Source organism: Corvus brachyrhynchos, unplaced genomic scaffold, assembly GCF_000691975.1.
Source record: "Corvus brachyrhynchos isolate BGI_N302 unplaced genomic scaffold, ASM69197v1 scaffold103, whole genome shotgun sequence".
Taxonomy (NCBI): Eukaryota; Metazoa; Chordata; class Aves; order Passeriformes; family Corvidae; genus Corvus; species Corvus brachyrhynchos.
In genome coordinates this window covers 644,498-668,717 of record NW_008237436.1, presented here as the reverse complement: position 1 = coordinate 668,717, position 24,220 = coordinate 644,498, and the positions used below count along the sequence as shown (strand labels likewise).

Sequence of the window (24,220 nt, the reverse complement as noted above, 5' to 3'; positions counted from 1 at the left end):
TTAACAGAATGGTGAATTTCTGATGAGTTTGAAATGTGTGATGAAAGATTCAGGTAAAGAGAAAGAAAATCAACATTAAATTCTAGTTTGTGTAGTGATGTAATGAGTTTGAGGCAAATGAGCTCTCATGGGGTTCTACACTTCAAAAAGACCTTTATGAAGTGTGAATTTTCAGTGAAGACATTTTAAAACTTCATGACACTCAAAGCAAATGAGAAGCTTGAAGCTCTCTACTACTGCCTTTGTGCATATGTGTGTACATTTTGCGTATTCATGTCTATAGGTATTCAGTGACTTGAAACAGTATAAGCTGGGGCTTTCCCTCAATGTTATTTGGTTGCTGAAGATACTAGATACTGATTTGCTTTAGCTACCTTCCAAAACAAGTTTTGGAATATGTTTATGGTTTGAATAAGAAGACACAGTAAAAGGAAACTTGCTCTACAGTAAAAGCAAACTGAATAATGAAAGAATTGAGTATACTTAATAGACTTTTTTATTATTGTAGTTGCATGGAAAGCTTCCCATACTATGTCTCAGCAGGTAGTCCAGATTTATCTCATTTTCACAGGCATCCTGTTCGCAGTTAAAGCACTATTCAAAACATGGAACTGATAACCATAAACAGTGCTAATGAAAGCATAAATGGATTGTGCTAAATAATTGTGCACTTGAGTAATTGCTGTATGCTTTTGTACCACTATTGCCATGAAATAACATTCAGGTTTCTAGAAAGCACGTATTGCAGGGAACAATGACAGCAGGGCTGTGCCAGTTACTTCGTGATTGGTCTGTTTGATACTTTGTCTGAAAAATGTGCAGAAGTGACTGAGATGAAACAGCTGTGCTGCTTTAGTTGGCAGACTTCAATAACATCATGTGTGTGCATTTCCACTCTGATAGAGTCAACCAGTGTGCTTAAAACACCTTTAGCCAGACTTCTGGTTTGGAAATTCTTTTTTCCTGAAGGAAGAGTACTTTGGGTTTTTTATAAACATGGTCTTCAACACAATTGATGCAAGGCAGTAGATTAAATTGCTGGCCTGTTTTACTTGGAATATGTCTATTTTTATGTGACTTGAACCAGAATGAAACTGCTTTCCTGAGCAAACTGTATTCAAATGACAAAGGATGTAACAAACAGTTGCATCCGAATTAGCTGGTCTCCTCCTAGGCATTTGAAATGTGTCTTCATAAGAAGGCATGTTTGAAACTGTTACTGGTTTCCATTTGCACTCTGAAACAGTAACAAAGTAACCTTTTTAGTCATTTGTCCGTGTCTTCTAGCATTTGGGTTTTTTTCTTCACTGCTGCTGAGTTACTCCCCAGAGAAAGGTTGTTTTGGAAAACCTTAGTCTAATCTATTGCAAATGGAGTTTTTTAATATATATATATTTTTAGAAATAGTTACCCCATTTTATGAATATAAAAATATCAACCTGAAATCCTTGTACTTTACAAAGTTTTATTTTGCTCTTTAGTGGCTAACAGTAATGGGAGACAGTGATGTCATGCATAGCAGTGTCCTCAAAAATCTCCCTAGAGTGTTACCTAATGAATGTTAAACACACATACTACCAAGACAGATTAAAAACACATCTTTACTTTTTTTTTTTTTTTTTTTTTTTTGGTGGAAGAAGAGTTTGATGCAATGGGAAACTTAAAAAATCCTAAGGCTCTTAGGGTGGAATGAAAGATAAGAAGTGGCAGAGGCGGAGTGTGAATTTTAAAAGCAGCATTTGGAACACAGACCTGCAGGAAACTTAAGAATGGAATTGAAAGAGGGAGTATAGAGTGCTAGAGATTTGAATAGAAATTACTGCTTTTACACACTGCTTGTGTTTTATTTTTAAATTGATTTAGGATTTTTTCAAGGCTTTGGGACGAGTGAAACAGATTCATGATGATGTCAAGATTCTCCTCCGAACAAATCAGCAAAGGGCAGGGTGAGTCTTACTTAAATGAGCGCAAGAGAACCATTTACATTTAAAAGCAGAAGTTAAAGCAAGGTCTCATTTTTTGCTTCATATGACTATACAGAATATTTTGCAAAAAAAACCCAAACAACAATTTAAAATGCTCAAAAATTTAATAATGGTATGTTTTATTTTACTTGTACATGCCTTTGCTAGTACTGCCTAAAATAGTATTTGCAAATAAACTTTGTATTTGTCTTGTAGCTTGGAAATTATGGAACAGATGGCTTTACTGCAAGAGACATCTTATGAACGACTTTACAGATGGACTCAAAGTAGGACTAAGAATGTTTTTATGTTTATGAATATTATTATAATGATTCTTTTAATTCTTTCATGTGGATTGAACTTAGCAAAAACCCTTTCCAAGATATATTAACATTTTGCTTTCCTTCTTAGAGAAAGATGTGTTCTGAACCAAATAGTTAATTGGTGATTCTCTAATTTTTTGGGCCAATTTCATCATTATAGAAGTGGATTATTTATTTGTGTTTTTAGTAGATGGTTTTCCACAAAGACAACTATTACATTTTGGTAGTCCAAACAAATTTTTAATTATATTGAATTTCATCTCCTTGCGAGTTACAGGGAAGTTGTTGGCTTTAATGATTTGATAGTAAAATCCAGTTTAGTGGTGGATTACTTTTAGAAAATGAAAAAAAAAAGCCACCTCCTTTTGTCAGGATGCTCTTTAGAATGAGAGTAGGCTTTTGGGTTTGGTTTTTTTTTTTTCCATATGTACTCCTGATGTAACCATCCAGGTTCAGTGTAACACCTTGATAATGTAAAATATAGATGCATTTTTTATTACTTCCCTCTTCTCCCAAGCAAGAGACTGTCTCATTGACAGTAAGATTCATGGGGGAAAAAAATGGTGCATTGTGATTTTTATATTCATTAGTTGTTCTTCAGTGGATGCTGAAACCTCAGATAATAGTTGTGGTTCACCCTAATGAAAAGTCATAATTTTTCTGCCAATGATTGATTTAGTTTATATGATTTTCACATTCTTGCTTGGACTATACAAGTTTATGTAGTTATTTTGATGAAAGAAAAAAAATAACAGAACCAAATAGCAAAACAAGTAGCTTGCTTAAGTACTTGCTCCATTTTTTCTTAATAGTTTACCTAAGTGTGGTAAACAGTTACAAAGGAGCCCAACAACATTCTGAAGGTTGAATGAGTCAACATTTGTATGTGGGCGCAAACAAATACTAAGCTTCCTTTAATCTTTTTTATTGTTGAAGTTTGTGATGGACATGCATTTTACAGTACTGCTTGCAGGGGAATTTAATTGTTTTAACACTAACTAGCCCAGGTAGCATATTCTGAAGTCTTCAAAATCAAAAGCCTTTGAGTTTTTAACTCATTTTCTTGTTTGACAACCTGTATAAAATGTATTACAGTGTAAAGAATGTGCTTTTATTTGGGTTGATATTTTATAGATGAATGCAGGACATTGACACAAGAATCATGTGACATTTCTCCAGTTCTCGCTCAAGCCATGGAAGCCTTACAAGATAGACCTGTCCTGTACAAGTAAGTAAATGTTTGCTATTACCTCTAACAGAAACTAGTATTTTGAGCTTATAAAACTTAAAGATGGGTATGAATTACAGTGCCAAGGCTGGTGGCACTTTGGTCCTCTGTCAAATCTAAAACAACACAGAAACTTAAGTTAAAAAAAATGATATTTCAACTACTTTAAATTTCAGAAGTCTTTTTGATGTAATTATGGTACAGGAAATGTCATTGGACTTTTTCTAACTCACAGGTTTCTAATTAAATTAAAATGTCAGACTGTTTTAATTTAAATGAATTGTTAATTTCTGCGCTCTCATTCTAGGATTTTTCTGAAGTAAAAAATCCTGTCCAAAACATGTGATTGTGTCATTTAAATCCCCAAAGTAAAAAATTGGTAAAGGCTAATTAGCTTTTACTGAAATGCCTGTGGTAGTAAGAATGTCTTCCATTATGAGTTATACAGTAATCTATTAAAAACTTCTACATATAGACCTCTAAAGTTTAGAGATATTTATATATCTATATCTATGTGTAAAATACTACTGTTCTTACTCAGAATTTGCTGAAGGGTTGTTGAAGTAAATTAAATGGTACTTAGGAGAGCCAGCCACGAGGTGGCACTCTAAGAACTGTTTATTGGGGTGACCATACCCAAAGAGGTGGTATTTACCCTTCTTTGGTTTTTGGGATTTTTGTTTTCGTTGGGTTTTTTTTTTTTTTTTTAATTTGCAACCATTGCAAATTACTTTCAGCTACAGGTATCCAGGACAGCAGAGTAACAGGCAGCCTTTCAAAGGCTACCCTTGTCTTTAAGAGTGTCAGGTGTGCAAAGTTGTAGGTACATGACACTGTAAAGCTCCATGCAGCCCTTCACAGGAAAAATGAATAGTGCACATTCACCTTAAAAATGCTGTCAGTGTGAGAGAATGCTCAGATCTTGACATGATCAGTCAGCTCTGCTGGTTAATGTGAGGGAGAAGTGGTGTCACTTGACCTCCCCAGCTGTTGGATGTGGTGCGTTGCAGTATTTCGGGCCATAGCTGGGGATTGCAGTCCTTTCTTGCATTCTGTCTTCTACACCCTCTTTTAAAACTGCAAAAGATTGGGCACTACTCTGTTTACAACATTTTATGGGGTTCTTTTTAGATACAGTTTTATTTTCTGTAATGAATACTTTGTTGAAATATGATACTATAAAACTTCATAAAATCATTGTTTTGCTTTCTTAGTTCAGGGAAAAAAGCCCATCTTGTGTATAAATCCACTGCTGGCCAGTCTAAAATGAATCTGCAAAAGAGAAATTTTTTTTTCTGACACTTCTCTCACAAACAATAGTAATAGTATTAGCAAAGAGATTGATAGGTAAGACCTTTCCTCTACCAAAAGGGCAAAAAATAAACATGACTGTAGAAGATGCAGGCACGTGTCTCTCATACAGATTATCAGGCTTAATTACTTGCTACAGCAGTATTATCAAAATTGCAGTACTGATGCTTTACATTTTAAATCTCAAGATTTAGTTTATTTCCTTCAAAAAAAATTTGTATACCTTTAAGTAACAAAGTGCTGAGTTCATAATATAGAAGTTAAGTCACAAAAGAAAATAATTTTGTTTTTTGCTTTATGTGTATAAGCACTGCCGTGTGAACTAAACACTTTCCCTCCAAATCAGTGCTCTTGCATCTGATAAAGATTGTGATTTGATTGACTGAAAGTGAATAAGATGGAGAAGGACAAGAGTTTAGAAACAAATCTACAAATTCTTGTTTCCTTATATTGACTTATATTTTGTTAAAAGTGTCAGAAGGATTGCACCATGGATAGACTTTGGGGAACTGCAGTCAGTAGGGATGTAAAATAAACATTTCAGATTGGTTTTCACTTCCTGGCTCTAACAGAAGAATTGAAAACTGTTTCCTAGAAAATGCATGGAGACATAGCTCAAAGCAGTGTACCTCTTCCAACATCCACTCAGGTTTCCAAAGTTTTTTTTCTACCTCCTTCCTCTTTCCCCAGTGATCATTACTGTATATTTTAAACATTAAGACTGGGTTGAAAAGAATCCAAATGTTGTTTTCTTCTCCGATCATGAGTATGTGTAATAACATAGCAGTAAATACTGTGTTCTAGTGTAAATAACAGTTATTGCTGAATTTTTTAAGATGCAGGATTTTGTAATGCTATATACCCTGTTCTACTGAGAGCAAAAAGAAAATTAGTAGTTTTCTTTTTAAAGCAAAGTTATCATTATTAAATGCTATTTTCAAATCTAATAATGTTAAGATCCGTTTCACTGCTGTATATTTAACGATCTATTGTATAGCTGCTTATTGGAGAGGAAAAAAAGCTAACTGGTTTCTATAGACACTTGAAATTTTTCATTCCAATATTGCTCATTCTAGACAGTGGGCAGTTGTCAGATCCTAGATCTCTTCCACTTTTAATTGCATCATTTTTGTAAATAGTAATTTATTAGAATTATTTTGTTAGACTTTTTTTAATTGCAGATATTTACTCTCTGAGTTAACAAGTACAGTGTATAAAGAAAAAGGCTTAAACAGAAATTTCCAGATTCTTCAGTGTGCTCTTTCCCCACCCCTTTCAAATAATAATTAAAAGGAGCAAAACTGAAGGTTCCCTCAGACTTTTTATGGCAGAGTAGAAATCTAATTGAAATTAATGTCAAACATTTTTGAAACCATATATTATTTTCTTTTAAGTTTTGTTCTCCACCTCTGTTAAATGAGTGCAGTACTTACTAAATGCAGACTTAAGTAAGTCAGTGAATAATATTCTTTTTATTATTTTATACTTATTCCTCTGCTGGGTGTCATGGGTAGGTGACACCGTGCTTACTCTTTGACATTTTTTCAGTTATATTGTAAAAATAAACTGTAATGTGTATTTTCTTTTTCCCTTTGTAGTTTGTGCATTGTTCAAAATGCTTAAATCAGTTTAAAAAAAATAGAAATGTTCTGTGGCTTGCAAGTATAACAGGGATGTTACCAGTGTTCATTTCCCATCCTTCACTTGCTTTCATGCTTCAATGCAAACAGAAAGGTAGCCTGCTCAAGAAATGAGCCATGTGTAAGTTATTGGCACCTCCTCTACCACCAGCAAGCCACTTAAGATGCAGCACTCTGGGCTGTAATTGTTCATCCATTAAATATCTAGCTCAGACTTCTTTGATTAAAATCAGTGAACAACTATCAAACGAATGTAAGCTTGTTCCTACTAGTCATGTGGTAGCCTAGAAGAAGGAAGAAGCCTTTTGTTGCAGTACAATAAATTGCTGCTTCTGTCAATCAGCTGGACCATATGCAAACAAGAGTCCCAAACCTGTCAAAGATGCTTATGTGTACAAAAATTGAAAAGCTGAGTTTTCATTTATTTATTTCTGTGGGGTAAGGGAATGGGAGGGTCAAGGAAAAGTTCTCTTTAGTATATGTTTAGAGGGGTCAAGAAAATCACAGAATGTGCTGAGTTGGAAGAAACCCACAAGGATCACTGAGTCCATCTCCTGGCCCTGCACAGGACCATCCCCAAGAGTCACACCCTGTGCCTGAGAGCATTGTCCAAACACTTCCTGAACTCTGTCAGGATGGTGCTGTGACCACTTCCCTGGGGAGCCTCTTCCAGTGCCCAGCCACCTTCTGGGTGAAGAATTTTTTTTTTAGTATCCCAACCAAACCTCCCCTGACGCAGCTGCAGGCCATTCCCTCAGTTCCTGTCACTGGTCACCACAGAGAAGAGATCAGTGCCTGCCCCTCCTTTTCCCCTCACAAGGAAGTTGTAACTGCAATGAGGTCTCCCCTCAGTCTCCTCCAGGCTGAACAGACCAAGTGACCTCAGCTGCTCCTCATATGGCTTCCCCTCGAGGCCTTTCACCATCCTCGTGGTCCTCCTTTGGACAATCACTAGTAGCTCAATGTCTTTCTTATATTGTATCACCCAAAACTCACACATGGCTTAAGGCGAGGCCTCCCCAGTGCAGAGCAGAGCGGGACTATCCCCTCCCTTGTCCAGCTGACAGTGCTGTGCCTGATGCACCCCAGGACACTCTGCAGAAGCAGTCACTTGATTTTCTACCCTCACCCCCACCCTTCTTTTTTTTCAATAGTAGTAACCTGATCCTGGAAAGACTACAGCTTCTGCCAGTGCTCCTGTGTAGGAAACACAGTGCCAAGTACTTACTTCAGTCTATTTTGCAGTGGTGTCAGAGGAGGAACACTAGAAAAAATGTTCAAATCCAGTAGAAAAACCCCACAAATGTGACAGGTAATTAATTTTGCCTGGAAACTTAAGAGCTGTCCAATGAAGAAAGGAGAAAAAGTCTGTGTCTATGTGTGTGTGTGTATGTATGTATATATATATATATATATAGCGAGGCCTCCCCAGTGCAGAGCAGAGCGGGACTATCCCCTCCCTTGTCCAGCTGACAGTGCTGTGCCTGATGCACCCCAGGACACTCTGCAGAAGCAGTCACTTGATTTTCTACCCTCACCCCCACCCTTCTTTTTTTTCAATAGTAGTAACCTGATCCTGGAAAGACTACAGCTTCTGCCAGTGCTCCTGTGTAGGAAACACAGTGCCAAGTACTTACTTCAGTCTATTTTGCAATGGTGTCAGAGGAGGAACACTAGAAAAAATGTTCAAATCCAGTAGAAAAACCCCACAAATGTGACAGGTAATTAATTTTGCCTGGAAACTTAAGAGCTGTCCAATGAAGAAAGGAGAAAAGGACTGTGTCTATGTGTATGTGTGTATGTATATATATATATATATATATATATATATATAAGACTATATATTCCAGCGCCTGTCTGCAATATCAGAAGTCTTGTCTCATCTTACACATTTGCTCTAGAACAGACAGGTGACAACATGAAATTTCTCTTCTTATCTCCTGTTTGTCAGATGTACTGTAGGCAGGGCAGGATGATGGAAATTCTGACATCATCAGATGATTTTGAATGCTTTATAGTAGAAACATTGATGCAAGATTTCTAGAACCATAAAAATAGGTAGTTGTATTAGCTGTGAAGTTGAACTAATCAACTGTGGTGAGGGAAACTGGTTTTTTTAACCTGTTTTCATGTTTCAATAACAGATACACACTGGATGAGTTTGGGACAGCTAGAAGGAGTGCTGTAGTCCGTGGCTTTATAGATGCTCTTACTAGAGGAGGCCTGGGAGGTACTCCCCGCCCTATTGAAATGCACTCTCATGATCCTCTGAGGTACAGTACTAACAAGAATGTATATGAAATAATCTTTTTTTTTGGTTGGCTTTTTGAATTCCTGACTCCATAAACCATTGATTTACACTGAAATTTCTGTCTTTGTGTAGGTATGTAGGAGACATGCTGGCCTGGTTGCATCAAGCTACAGCTTCTGAGAAAGAACACTTAGAAGCTATGTTAAAGCTTGTAACTATTCAAGGTAGTACTGGTTTTAAAACATAAATTATGAAGTGTTAGTAAGTCTGTGATAAGTAAGCAAGTGCGATTGGTTTCTTAGGCTGGGCTTCAGTTAAAAGTCTGAGTTTAAATTTATCCTCGAAATATTCTCGGAATAGCTGGTGGTTCCATTCTGCCAAAAGAAGGCCCATAACAAAACAGAATTTAAAAATGTACTTGTTTATTTTACTGTACTTATAATAGATTTACACTAAATTTACAAAGTGGCACTTTAGAGTGTAGCTGAGAGTTCAAAAATTGTTCGTAATGTATTACAAATATTGTAATTTCCTTGAAAACATTGTTATTGTTTATTACGTTGATAATTTCCATTATGCCTTTGCTCTTTTGTTTAGTAATTTTTTAAAAATATCATTCCTTGTTCCTGTAAGTCTCTTCATTCTATGCTCCAAGGAAAATGGAATTTTCATCTGTCATTTAACATTATTCCAGGTTTATAGAGGTTGAAGTAGGCTGCTCACAGATAGATGAAGCTTTTTAATATCAAAGCTCTCCTTCATTTCAGAACTGCAGATTCTCATGCTTGGTCTTTAGCCCCTTTGCTTTGTTTTCAGTAGATTGAACCTATACTTTAAAGACTTTTATCCTGTAGAAGCTTTAGAATGGTTTGCCACCATAGCTTCAGAGAAAGGTATTTTTTAGAAATTAAGCATGTGTACTCAATTGTAACAAACTCATTGTAAGAACTTACATTTGATCTGTATCTGGTGAGCTCTTCAGATTGTATGTCTCAGTCCTACTCTGTGTTTTAAAGTGAATATGTATTCTGATTTTCCTTAATGCTGTAAGTATTAATTGGCTTTCCTTATTAATGGTATATGGGAAAGGAGGCTGTTTAGGACCTGTTGTAAATCAAACTGGAGGAATGCTGTTGTGTTTTAACTACAATTACAGTGTACTATAGTAGTGAATTTAATATTGTTTGCTGACACTATTTCAGGGAGACAGGAAAGCAGGCCTCATGATGGTTTTAGTGTAGAGAAAAAGACATGGCAGTTCTTTGTAGATGACTGACTGTTGCTTCTGCTGGAAAGCTGGCCCCATGGAGCATGTAAATGTGTCTGGTTCTGCTGTGGGCTGGACTTCTGCTACTTCACTTTGTTCTGAAATTCTCCCACTTCTTTGTCTAGTGCTTTGCTTAACTATGAAGTTCTTTGGCCTTCTGACAGGACGTCGGGCTGAGATGATATGACCATGAAATGAGATATATTTAGAGCTTTTCAGCCACAGAGAAAGATACTTGATAATACAGAGAATATAAATATTTGGGGGAGAAGTTTCCAACAAAAAATCATCAGGCCAAAACCTTTTTGTGGAGAGACTGGTATAAACAAGAGATTCAGTGTTTCAGTCTGAAGGAAAAATATGTTTTCCTAAGCTCTCCAGGAGTGGATCTGCTATCACTGTTGTAGTTTTTAAGAAATGTAAAGAGGAATTCTTACTCTCATACTGGGAGCAACAAAGCTTGGGACGTGCTGTCTGTAGCTATTCCTCTGTGTCTTCGGGGTAATTTTTTTGATGGCAAGGGTGGTGATGTGATAAGGTCTGTAAGACAAAACAGTACTTAATAGGATACCACTGGATTTAGCAAGAAACATTTATGGGCAGTGAAGCCCTGAAGTACCTTGACATTATATGTTCTTTATAAATTTAGATCCTGAATTGGTAATGAGGAAAGCATCTGTGGTACTGAGAAACTCAAGTTGAATTTTCTGTGCTTTTGTGCAGTCTTAGGTGTCTGGCTGTGCAGGCTACAGTAAAAATTGAGTTAATTTAATGTAGCCGTTTAACAAGTGGACATCTTGTTTATTTGCAGTTAAAGATAAGGACAGAGATTTGCATCTTCAGAGTGCAGATCTTCCCAACAAAATTTGAGATCTAATGTAAGCATTTCTGGAGACTTTCATCACAAACTGGGATTTTTTTCCATTCCCCTATAGAGGGAGCCCAAGCAACTGTCATAGATAAAACACCTATCTGGCAGTCTGAAGCTAGGTCAGTCAGATGTTTTCACTTCAACTTGAGTAGTTTTTTGCAGATGGAACTGCTTCTATTATTTTCATTCAGGTGTATCTGTTCTGAGTTCAGATTTCTGTTTAAATTCTCCTATAAGCCCTGTGTAATTTCAGGGCTGTGAAGAGTGTGGCAAATCACAGCTATACAAAAATTTCCCTTCTCAAAAACAACAACAAGAAAAGCCATACCTGTTGGTATGATACAGGTGGATTTGGTCTCACTGGATGAAAAGTTGTATGAATGACACTTTTTTTGAGAAACATTTCCATCCCAGTTTTTACTTTTAACTATGTAGCCCATAAGCAGAGTACGCAAAAATGGCTTTTTAAAAGTTTTAAAGCGTTAAGCTTGAAAAAATTAGCTGTTTAAAATTAACCTGATCAAAAATGCTATTAAAATTTTAAGCACTGAAAACACAGTCAGAAAAGTTTTAACTCTTTTGCTGGACAAGCTAAAGCATCTGGTTTTCCTCTTCAGAGTTTAGGTATTCTGCTAGCAGGAGCCTTGCAGTCATACAGAGATCTTCTACTTGAAAGGAATGGAGAATTGCAGGCATTTTAAGAGATGCAGTAGAAACCAATTTTTCGTGGAGTTACAGGAACCCAGATGGAGAACAGAAGCTAAACTAAGTCCAAAAAAAAGCTCTCTCCTTTTATAGAAGGATACACAGAGAAAAATTATATATGGTTTACAAAGGAGTTGGAAGCGTATCTTCAGTTATGAGCTGTATTCTAAAAGTTATTTTGGACCTCTAAGAATTGTTTATTCTGTAATTCTTTTATGTCAAACTTGCACACTTATATAACCCATTCTGCTGGAAGATTTCACTGCTTTTGGAATCCAGATATTCTAATTGGACATGAAAATACATGCGAAGGCACAAGCATGTGGTATATCAAAATTTTTATTCCATGTCCTTTGGTATTCAAACTTGTATATTTTTTGAGCTAAAATTTTCATACCAAACAACTTGTTTTTAAGTCAATCTGGTCTAGATACACTATTGCAAATATGTGCTAGGTGCTTGTTACATTGATGAACGGTACAAGTGTGACTGTTCCTACTAAAAAATGTGTAAATTGCTAAGGTTTGTCTGGGAGCTAGCCATTACGTAAAAGAGCATGCACGGTGTAGTTTGTAATCTTGCTTTCTGCCTTGATATCAGTACTTAAGTATATAAGCATATTTTTATTACCTTACTAATTCAGTATGTTGAAATTCCTACAGCCACCGCACTGAATTCAGTTGTTACTGCTTATGTGGCTTTTCATGTAACTTGGTGTAAAGAGGCATTGGCACAGACCTCTGATCTTTCATTATTTTTACTCTCTGAGGTAATCTCTCTTAGTCTGAACTAAGCAAAATATAGCTTCAGGTCACCTGATTTCTGTCACATGTCACAGTCAGTTTATTTACTTTAATTGCATGGGTCCCATCTGAAGATGAACTCCTGTTGACAAGTTTTAAATTAGAATTAAAGTATTGCTTTCTCCATAAATCTGTTCTGAGTTGTTACTGAAGTGAGAGCTTGAGGATCTGTTGCTTTCAGTTTGATTGATTTATGACAGCACTGGTTGCCATGCAACAATTCATTTGTGTTTCGTGGTAAGATAGGGCAATATTCTCTTTTGTACATCGTTCTGTGAAAGATGAGTTTCAATTGCTGCTGGGGAGGAAGCGTTTGCCAGTGCTGCAGCCCGCAGTAGTGTGGAGGTACACATGTCGCTTCATTTGTAACAATGCCGTGAGCTCGTCAGTATCCAGCACTGACAGACACGTGTATTTGCCAGTCAGGCCTTTCAAAAGGGTGTGTACTGCTGCTCCTTGAGCGTCTCACTGGCCTGGTTGTTTTTTTGGTGTTTTTCTAGTTTAATTTCATGAAGTGCTAATATTGAGCCTTACTGTGACAGCTTCTTGCTAGGTGATTTATTCTTCCCCTTGCTGATTCTGCTTCAAATCCCCACGCACTGTGTTGCACTAGGAAGCAATTGCATAGCAAAAGGTAATGACTCCGGGACTGTTTTGCCATGCAGCTATTTCTTAATGGCTAGATTGGAAGTACAGTGGAGGTGTGAACTAGTCATGTGGAGAAAAGAACATACAGTTCATAATGCTTTTTATGGGAGGAGTACCTCCTACATTTGTTTATTTGTTTTATTGTCTTGAAGAAAAGAGAATTACATTTCCATAATCTTAGAATGTGTTTGCTTTAACTATAGGTGTGGAAGAAAATATTCAAGAAGTAGTTGGGCACATCACAGAAGGTGTCTGCAGGCCTCTGAAGGTGAAGTATTTTGTTTTCCTTAGCACTCTAAATACAAAAACTGCTCTGTCATGTTTTTTTAGAACTTGTGCTCCCATCTTTTCAATGTATTTTCATTGCCCTTCGTTAAGAATTAGATTGTCAACTTCTGAAGGGTTTTTCTCAAATTAAAGATTCCTTTGTAGATATGTAGTTTATAATAGTCATATAGTGAGAGGAACTAGGATGCTAAATTTGAGTCTTGATTTTGTTTTACTTTTCCTAGGTTGAGTGCTGATGTACAAAAATACAGCTTTGTGATAAGTATATGGGAATAGCTGTAGTGAATCAAATGAAAAATCAATGTAATTTACTAACCTGTTTTTCATAGTGATCATTATGCTTAGGGAAGAGTATACAGGTTATGCAGCTGTGTCATATTTCTGTAGGATAGTTTCCTTGCCTGTTTGTGAATATACTAAGGACTTACTGAGCCATAACTTCTTTGTATATAATAGATCTCAATGGATGTTTTCTTGCATGAATATGTCAAATTGTTATAATTTATATAAAATGTTGGTATTCACAACATATCCTTCAGGAGGGAAATGAACATTTCAACTCTGTTGTGTGAAAAGCCGGTTCCTTTTGTGGTTTGTGGGGTTTTATTGGTTTTGGTGTTTTGGGTTTTTTTGGTTTGTTTTGTTTAATAACTCTAGCTCTAGTATTTGAAAGACACCATGAAAATTTGTTTCCTAATTACCATCTTTCTGCTACCCCAGTTTTTTGTATTTCTGTCACATCCTTCCATACTTGTCTTTTTTTCAAGCTACAGCCTTAGTAAGTTTAGGGGACGCATTTGATAGAAATAATTAATGACGATCCATCAAATGATTGAGTGACTGGTCTATTGAATGTGCTTCACATAAGCACTGAAGTAATCAAGGTGATGAAGCTGATACCCATTATTGCCCAACTGTGCAGTGTATAAATCCAAGTGTTTTTAAAGTAAAATCTACTGTGCTAAATACTATTATAATAAATTTCTCTTAGGATGCTGTAACTATAACAACCATATCCAGTTGACAAATACTCAGTCTCAAATGTGAACAGCTACTTTCTGGATACTATACATAAGTTACTGATAAGAAAAGCATAAGGTCTTGAGAGAGGTAAAGTTCAAAAAGGTGCCATTTATAATGTCACAGAATTACAGAAGGGTTGATGTTGGCAAGGACGTCTGGATATCACTTGGTCCGAACTTCCAGCTCAGGCTGGGGCACCTAGAGTTGCTTGCCCAGGACTGTGTCCAGATGACTTTTAAATACTTCCAAGGGTGGAAGCTCCACAGCTTCTCTGGACAACGTATGCCAGTGCTCAGCCACCTGCACAGTAAAGAAAAAAGTGTTCCCTGATGTTCAGACAGAATCTCTTGTATTTCAGTTTTGTTCCTGTTGCCACAGAATTATGCTCAACCTTCACAACCTTTTAGTTTTTGATCTTTTGGAAAACACCATGATGCTACCCTAACAGACAGATACCACAGCATTGTTTTTTGGAAGATATTTTCCAAACTTTTTGTGTTCTTGAATCAGTTCTGTTAATACTGAATGCTGATGTTTGAGTTCAATATTTCTGTGCATCCCAACAAAATAATTTGGAATAAAATCAAACTCCTCTGTTAGTCAGAGGGAGTTTTGGTCTTAGACATATTAGTACTTGAGATTTTTATAGTTAAGTACAGAGCACCTTTCATTTTGATTGCCAAAATCTTTACACTTGCATGCTGCTAGTCTCTTTAGAAATACCCCTGAAATATTGTTGTTAGTTAGTTACTGTGCAAGTAAAAATGAAAAAAAAAATCTTAAAAGAACAATTAATACAATCCTGTTGTATTCTGTATTTTAATAGAATGCAGCTTATGGTAATTCACTGCCAGTCTAGACTTTACAGTAAAAAGTATGGAAGTTTTATTCTTTCCCCTGGGGAAGGAAAAAAAAGGTAGAAAGAATCCCCCTGAGAAACCCCCAAGCAGAAGAGCCTTCATACAATGCAGAATAGGTAATTAGATAGTTGCAAGCCACCATGTTCAGAGGAACAACAGAAACAGACTCAGTTTGGAGGAATACATTGTAGAAGAGTTACGCTTACATGCAGTCTAAATTGCCCACATTTCTTACTCATAGGTGGTTTGTGTTTTAGGCATTCAAGTGACTCTTGAATACTCCCTAGTAGTAGATATTACCACAGGCCTCTCATTTCAGATGGAGACAGGGGAATCCTAAAAAACGTTTAAATTAAACTATTCCTATTCTCCGTAGCATTTAAGATGAGTTCAAAACAAAATGTCCTTGATGCCCTATGTGGACTCCAGGTAGTCTTTTATGGTCAGCTAACAACAGGGCTACAGGACTCAAAAATAGTGAAGAGTTCTAAGTCCAGAGCTTCCCTGAACAGGTTAGGTTGAGTCGCTTGCAAATTTTGGTTCTCCAGTGCAGTGAAGACTTCTGTATGGGAAGCAGCACTTCTTCTTTTCCTGCTTTGTTTTTTAATTCTTATTTTTCTTTCATGACCCTAAAAATCTCTTTTTTCCCCTCTCCTTCTGCCTGTTCTGTCTTTTTCAGTTTCTTAATTATTTTCTTTTAGTTATTCCCATTTTTTTTGGTCAATATTTTTTTTCCCTCTTTTTCCCCTGCCTGCCCTATTCTCTTTTGCTGTACAACTAGAATATGCTCAGTATTCATGCCTGCATGACCTAGGTAACACTGGAGACAGATATTGGTATATAGACCTTTGAATATACAAACACACTGAAGAGCAAATTCACCTTTGTGTTGAAATAAACTTTATACATTAAGTATTGTGAATAAGAGTTAAAAAGTATTATTTGGTTTTCGTCTGTGAATTAGATGCAAACTGAAAGGATTGAGGAAGCCTAATCTTAGTTGGTTCTCCCTGCAGCTGGCTCTGAGCTGAAGGCACTGCAGCACATTGTGTTCCTTTGAACAGCAAATAACTTGGGAGAGTGGGTAGTGGCTGCTGATTTGTGTGTAGCCCTTTCACACATAGGCACGTGCAGTAATGGTGCAGTGATAAGTCACTGTCTATTCTGCTTCATAAGTACATAAAGATTGACCCTGGGGTAGCTTTTTTGAGTGGAGACTTGTGTATACCATGGAGACAAGACATCAGCTGTCCAACTGTAAAGACAGTCAGCACCATTTTGTTGTGTAGCCAGTATCTCCTGATTGAGATAAACAGTCAACATAGCTGGTTATTAGTTATAAATATATCTAACTAGATACTGGTAGGAGATATATATGCTCTCATTTAAGTAAGGAATATATTTGTCCAGGTGAAATTTGCTTGTTGGGCAAAATACCTAATACTTTGACGTTCTGAATTGCTGCATGATGTTAGAAATCTACTGCTGTAGATGTGTGATTCTGCAGCATTGCAGCTGTTCTTGCTATTCAGTGCTGGGGAGGATTCCGGTATGTACCAGTATTAATCCATCAAATGATCTCATTATTTTTAAATTTCCAATAACAGCAGAAGTCTGTAGGGACTGTAGGATTTTTGGAAAGCTTTTTGGGTTTGTAGTTTTTCTTTTTTTAAGAATACATATACCTTCATGTTTTCTGCCCAGATGCTTGGCAGCCCAGAAGCACTTTGGTTCAATTGGAACGTTGTAGTTAACTGGACGTTCTCTTTTTAAAATTTATTTCTGGTTGAATTTATTTTTTAAAAATCAGAGATACATTGCATATAAAGTCATAGGAGGCTGGCTTTCGAAATTTATGACCTGAAGGATGTTTGTATTTGTTCATGATGCAGGTTAGAATTGAGCAGGTGATTGTTGCTGAGCCAGGAGCAGTTTTACTGTACAAGATTTCTAATTTGCTCAAGTTCTACCACCATACAATCAGGTATGCAAAATGACAAGGTATGTTAAAAATGCCTTTTTTCCCTAGTTGTATATGTAACAATCTGCTAAGAAGAGTACTTCTGTTGCTTAGTTGTTGCTCTGCACTATAACATCAGGAAGAAACACATGTGATAACAAGCAGAAACCATTTACCCATTGCCATTTCTCAGTTCATATCAAAACTGCTTTGGAGTATAGCATCAATTTGCCACAATAACTATTTCTTTATTGTTCTGTGTACATTCAAATAGTATACAGAAAAACTCTACAAAGCATTTAAGATAACAAAGTCAAGTTCCCTTTGAGGAAATGTTATTAAAGGAAATTACTTCTGGGTTTTTTTTGTTTGTTTGTTTGTTTTTGTTTTGTTTGAACAATTGTGTTTTGATAACTTTTTGATAACTTTTTTTTCCTAATTATGCACTTCCATATCTCAGTGTTGAAGATGCACTGATCACCTTCCAAGCTTCCAGATGCCACCAGGAATAAAGGAACGGAAGAGAAGCCAGAGCTGCTAATTTATATATAATTTATATATTGTGGCATATGTTGTAGTTCATGTTGGTTAGAAAGAGCAGCAGCAGAAAAATCTTCCTCCACAGCCCTGGACTGAACTGCTGAGAATTGGAAACATTAATATTACTACTTGAGCTTCTCCGTCTAAAATATTTTAGATGTCAGGCAGACTGGGATAAGTGGTTCTTGGGCACCTCCCACCTTATTTAAAATCCTCAATTGTGATGGCAGGTCTATAGTAGAACACATATAAGAGCTATTCCTAATTTTATTGTCCAAAAATCCTAAAAGATTTTGGTGTCATTTTTCTGTCTCCAAAGTTAGATTTTCCCTGTGGTTATAAAGCTTGATGCAATTGAAAATGTGATGTTAAAATGAAAAGTCTTAGTCAGTCTTATCTGTTGGTCTCTGTCCTGTTAACAACACAATGTTTAAAGACCAGTGAAGTACCTTCTACCAGCTGAGTAGTTTCCTTTGTATAGAGAAGGTGCACCTCACTAATGAAGGGAAAAAGCAGTTTGAGACATGATCTCTTAAATGCAAGATTACAATCTGAAAATCGAGATACAGGTTTAGTCCTGTTATGACACAATGAATTTTCACTGCCAGTTTGTAGCTTAAAAGTGCAATTCCTATAGACAGAGGGAGGATGTATCTGTGAGAGGAGCATGGTCCTGTAGTGCCATTTAAGGGGCATGTGGTGTCTGTGCTGAGTGATAGTTTAACCCTTGGAACAGCAAGGCATGAATTCTTGCATTTTTGGAGATGCCTAGTATCCCAGTGAAGAAAGGAGAGAGGTAATGCTATCCCTAGCAGGCAGTATGATAGAATATTGTTAACTCTTTTTGTTACATAATTTCTTTTCTATAACAGAAGTAGATTTATAGCATAATAAAGCAAAAACCCAGTACTCTACAAAAAAGTTGGTGCAAGTTTGATAGCCTGTATTTAATATCTGCTTAATGAAATACTTGATGGTGCTTGTTCTTACAGTCAACTTATCGCTCAGCCATTATGGAGAACTGTTCCCTGTAATTGTTTGCTATAAATTTTCAACTTTGAAAATAATCTTATTTGAAATGATATTTAAATATCTGACTAGCATGTTGTTCCCCCTTTAGATTTGTTAAATAATCTTAATTTTGCTTTCAGTGGTATTGTAGGAAACAGTGCAGCCACACTGTTGACAACAATAGAAGAAATGCATTTGTTGAGCAAGAAAATATTCTTTAATAGCCTGAGTCTTCACGCAAGTAAACTAATGGACAAGGTTTGTTTCAAAATTGTACAGCTTTCATGTTTCAAGACATGTTTCTTTTTCCCTTTGTCTAGTAAGACTACCAGGTAAATAGCTTTTTTATATGTCAGCTTTTCCTGAAGCTGAAGTCTTGTGTTTTCTGTATTTTAGTTACGGACCTACATTACAAACTTGCTGTTTATATTTTAATTCTATTGATAGTGGGAGGTTTGTGGATACATGGCTAAAATCCTGCTGTTAGCAGTATTTTTCTGCAGAGCAGTTTACATATTTTTAAAATCTACAAGAAGCAACAAAATAGGAAATTTTCTTAAGTGTAATAGAGCAAAGTCAGGCAATTGAGCTGTATAGTTTGTATTAATGCATCATCAGATCAGTAGTTAATTGTGCATCGTTCCTTTTTTGAAGTTGCAATGTATATCCCAAAATGGTAAGCTAAGTAAAAACAAAATTCGGGCTTTTCTGTCTATTATAAAAATAGTTTTACCACATGAACATTGCTGTAACATTTGTAAATGCATTTCTAAATTATTTAACCTTCACCAAAAAAAAAAAACCTCCCTGAAAAAATATGTTATTTTCCAGAAACTATTCTTTGTGCAAAGACTTATAATTTGCTGGCCACTCAGTCAGGTTCTCTGAGTTTTGTCAGTATTGTTCTGTGGTCCTGAATGAGTTGTCTCATTCAGCACAGCCTGTCCGGACCTAATTTCCTGTCTTTCTGCAGGGGCTGGGGAATGCCTTTCTCAAAGAAGCAGGTGTTCCTCCTGTTCTCTCCCAGATATCCCAGTGATTCATTTCAGTGGTTTTGTTTGTTCACTGGGTTGCTCCTTAGCTGCTACCACACACAGTCTATACTTCTGAAGTTCACTTAATGCATTGTTCCTGTGGGGTACTTCCATTTGAATGCGGTGTCGTATCAATAATAGTTCCTTTGCTATTAATGCTTCTTCAAGGATCAGCTAAAGCTGAGTTCCTCAAACATGCAACAGGCAAGGACAACGTTAATTTTGCCAAAAAAACGTTTTATTTACTAGTATGTAAGCTAAAATGAAATATCTGTGTACGTTTTCCTAACGTGAAAAGAAATCAGTGATGTACCTTAGCAAAAATGTATGACTGCTCTTTGCTTACAAAGTGCTCAAGGAAAGACATTTTCTTGGCTTGAAAACATCTCCGTATTCATTTCTTTTCTGTTTATTTATCCTGTTGGGTATTACATCTGTACTCAAACAGGATCCATCATGATTTCCCTACTCACAGGAAAATCAGTTGTAACTCACTGTCTTTGCGGTTTTGTTTTGGGTGATACACTGTTTTCAGTTTGGAAATGTGTAGAATTCAGAAGAAGAATGATAAAGGAATTATGGTCCCCTAGTTCATAGTGTGTGTTCTTTCTATTGTCACTATGGGAAGGTTGTGTAGTTCTCTTTGCCCCCTTAGTTCCCCTTCCCTCAGCCCCCAGTCTGGATGTAACCAGTTCTTGATGCTGTCATTGTTTTATAAAGTAGTCAAATTTTCTTTTACTGGCCTTAAATGAAGGCAGTGATTGCGCTGCCACCTTCAGTGGTGTTTTATTACAAGTAATGAATGGCATACCGAGCCTACTATGTAATGGGAAAAGATCATAATATTGCTCTTTCTCATAAACACATTTATAAATTAAGTCTGAAACGTTGACAATATTACATTGCCTATGTGCCCTATGAAGCTTTTTCCTCAGAATATAATTGAGGTCAAAAGCTTTAAGAGATTTAGAGGACTGTTAGATGTATGGGTAACAAAGGCTTCCACAATTATTTATTAATCTGCTTCAGGAGTTAACAGTGAGATAACTCTATATCTGAGAAGAAATCTTACTGTTCTAATGTGTAGTTTTTGTAGCTGAGTTTTAGGTAGTCCTCTGTAGCACCTTATATTATTACCCTTTGTGAGTGGATTACTGAATTGATAGAATGATGTCTTATCTCTTCATGACTGAAATTAGTTTTGCTTCATAAAAAATTACAAAATTTATAGGCTGATTACCCTCAGAGAGACATTAGTTTCCATCTGATAAAGACCTTTTTTTAATCATAAATTTAATTCTCTTGTTACTTAGTTTTTTGCGTGTTAGTATACAGATAAGCAGGTTTTATGCCTTTTCATTTGTCTTTGTAAATTTAGTAGTGAATGCCACAATGCATTTACATTTTGAAGAAACTGAAGGTTGCTTTTTACCATCCTTTTTTTTAATGTGCGTTCAGACCAAAACTGTGTATATGTAATAGTAGGATTTTCTTCACATCTCAGCCTTTTTACCAGCTTTTTGCCAGCTATGTATGCACTGCAACTGCTTCCAGATTTTTTTTTTATTTTCAGAGAAGATTAAACCCCTGGAAGATGGACCCTTTGTGCTTACATAGGCAATTGCAAAGGCTTCATCGCTGTTCCTGTTGTGCAGATAGAGAATATTCACTGGGAAATTTAGTAAATTACTTTTCACTTGAACAATCTGGAAATAGTGGTTTCTCATTTCAGTTTAGATTATGCATCTTAAGGCATTGATAAGCCTGTTTCAAAGAATATCAACTGTCCAATACTTTGATTAAAATATGATTCTTAAGGCAATTTGAATAACTTTGGAAATCGATTAAAATGCAAATGGATGTTCTTAAGTAAAAATACTTTTATTTCTATAGATTTAAATGCCTCTTCTGTTTAGATTATTGGAAAGTGGTGAATGGCCTGTCAGGTCGACAGTTTTAATGATCGTTACTTCCTCAGTATCATCTCTTGTTGCTGATAATTTGCTTTTTTAATATCTACATTCTATGTAGTAGTTGATAGACCAGAATATGATTTAAGCAAATCTTTCACTTAAATATAGCTAGTTGGGAACATATTTTAGACAAAGCAGGTTTCATTAAATACGCTAACTCCTCAAGATCCATCCTTAGGATGTAGACAAATGACAGGATGGTAATTTGATGTCCTCATCACCATAGACAATTTCATTCCCTAGATTATTGATTATCCTGAGTTGAGCATTGTCTTCAATCTGCCTGGGATTTAATTTTGAAGGCACAATGGGAAACTGAGACTTCAGTCTGTTCTTTCTAGGACAAGAAAATAGCTTCCTCTTCATATCTATTTTTGAGAAGAGTCCCACATTACATAAGGAGTGTCACAAGTGTGGAGGTGTATGGAAGCTTTTAGGCAGTCTTAGATCAGGATTTTCCCTCTTGATTGTCAAGCCATCGGTGTAAATGATAGAGGGAAATCCCTGGTTACTTCAGAATACTTACTGCTTTGCCCAGAAGCACTTTGCTCTGAACTTTTTTTTCATTACATAAGAAAACCTCAAGCATCCTGGTTGTAAAATAGTCAGCAGCTCTCAACTTCAAGCTGTTTGTTCTGAGAAAGCTTTTTTTATGGTGTTCTCACTTAGACTTCTCAGGTAGCTCTGTTTGAGCTGAAATCCAAGTGACAGAAATGTTCAGCAGACTGCTGGAAAGCAAGTCCATTGTTATCAAAGAAATGCAGTACACCAGGGAGTCTCTTTGGCTCTGACACTTCTTGAAACCTGTCAAGAAGCTTGGTAGCAGAGTTGTTGCAAAGCCAGTTTGTTTTTAGGGTTTAGAATGCCATTCATGACTTTGAGATTCTTGGGCTGCTGTAGGGCTCAATGTTGTCATCCTACAGAAGCTGTGCATCACCAGCCACCTCCTGTGTCGCTGAAGGTTTGGTGCATCAGTTCTTACTGCAGACACTGTCTCTCCTTTGCCTTGTTGGTTCTTACCCTTCAGAGGCAGTGTTGGGCAGTCTTGCCAGCACTTTCTAGCTCTGGTAGGAATTGATGTGTTCTGGTTCTTGGTTGAACCAATGCTTGTTGACCAGGATTGGTGTCCTTATGCTGAAAAAAATGTGTTTGTATTTGTTGCTTTTTAGCTTTTTTGGACCCAGCCATGGGTCTACCAATCGTGCTAGTAAAATGGATCAGAATTATTGTTACAATCCTTATGTATCCTTTTACATGTTTCTTTTCACTGTGTGCTTAAAAATCAAATATTTAGGAATTCAGGATTCTGCTTGTGTTACTCATTGTCTGCCCGTTACAGATGACCATTTTACAGATGATTATAAATCCAGGAGAAAATAGTGAATGAAAATAATTGTCAGAACAGCAGAAACGGTTCCAATGAAACTGGGAGTAAAGTTCAAAGTACTTAATGGACCAGAGTGGATGGACTGCTCTTTCAGCCATCTCAATATGGAAGTTGTTTAATATCATGAGTGCATTGGTGAGGCATTTAACGAGTGTGTTAGATGTCAGCATGTTTTATTGGACCAGCTGTTAAATTAGGAGAGTGGGAATTTTCAAACCCACATGTCCTTCCTCTGGCTTCACTAGTGTTCCAGAACAATTACTAAAGGAAAGAATAATTGTGAACATTTAATAAAATGGTATGAGAGTTATCATAAGGGCACTAGAGAAAGATTGCGCCAAACTCCAGTCATCTGCTGTCTGAGCTGTTAGAAGACTATTAGTAGAGTATCCCAAATTAAGTTTTGGGATTATTATTCCTTAATGCTGTTCTTTTTAGAGTAGATGTATGCAAATTAAATGCTGTGATTGCATTTTATTTTAAGTTTGTCTGTAAGAGAGATATTGAAATGTTGCATGGGAATAATTGTAAACTTGTCCTGCATAATTTGATTCCTGCCAGAATGAAACTTATTAGGTTTCTGGGAAATCAGATGTGGGGCAGATTGAATAAGACTGATTATTGTTGTCGTGATCTGAATGCTGTTGTGCTTTTAGATGGATCCATGGGAACAAAGCAAAACTAGTTATCTTTTCTTCCAAGACGAACTTGATAGCTGAAAAGATAAGCATGCCGTTAGGCATTCTACTTTGTTGACCACTGTAGGATCCTAATAGGACCAGAAAATCTTGAAACAGCTTCTCTGGTAGACATGCACTCAGGTTCCTTGGAGTGCTGGTGAATATTGTCTCATCTGAGGAGAATGGGCTTCTTCAGTTGATGCTGCTCAGTGTTAATTGACAGCATAAAAAATTCGTAACATTTTTACAAGGTTCCACTCTGTAGTACTTTGGATCTCGCCCCTGCCGGTGGGGGTTTTTAAGAGGCTATATTTAAAGCTGATTAGGTTCTTATAAAAGCCACTAGCCTTCCACTTGTTACTCATAAGTAGGGCTTTCTCTGTGGAATTCTGTGTTTTAAATTACCATCTTGTTTTATTTGGTAGTAGTATCACGGAATTAAAGAATGGATGA

General features: G+C 36.4%; 1 protein-coding gene across 1 annotated transcript in view; it reads left to right on the top strand.

The window, feature by feature from the left end:
* COG6 (component of oligomeric golgi complex 6) overlaps positions 1-24,220 on the top strand; it is a 53,907-nt gene that overhangs the window by 15,031 nt on the left and 14,656 nt on the right. Inside the window, exons 6-13 of the mRNA XM_008631410.2 lie at positions 1,864-1,946; positions 2,181-2,251; positions 3,422-3,515; positions 8,611-8,739; positions 8,850-8,941; positions 13,215-13,279; positions 17,075-17,166; positions 18,834-18,951. Coding sequence (XP_008629632.1) covers positions 1,864-1,946; positions 2,181-2,251; positions 3,422-3,515; positions 8,611-8,739; positions 8,850-8,941; positions 13,215-13,279; positions 17,075-17,166; positions 18,834-18,951 — 744 coding nt within the window. The remainder of the gene's footprint in view (positions 1-1,863; positions 1,947-2,180; positions 2,252-3,421; positions 3,516-8,610; positions 8,740-8,849; positions 8,942-13,214; positions 13,280-17,074; positions 17,167-18,833; positions 18,952-24,220) is intronic.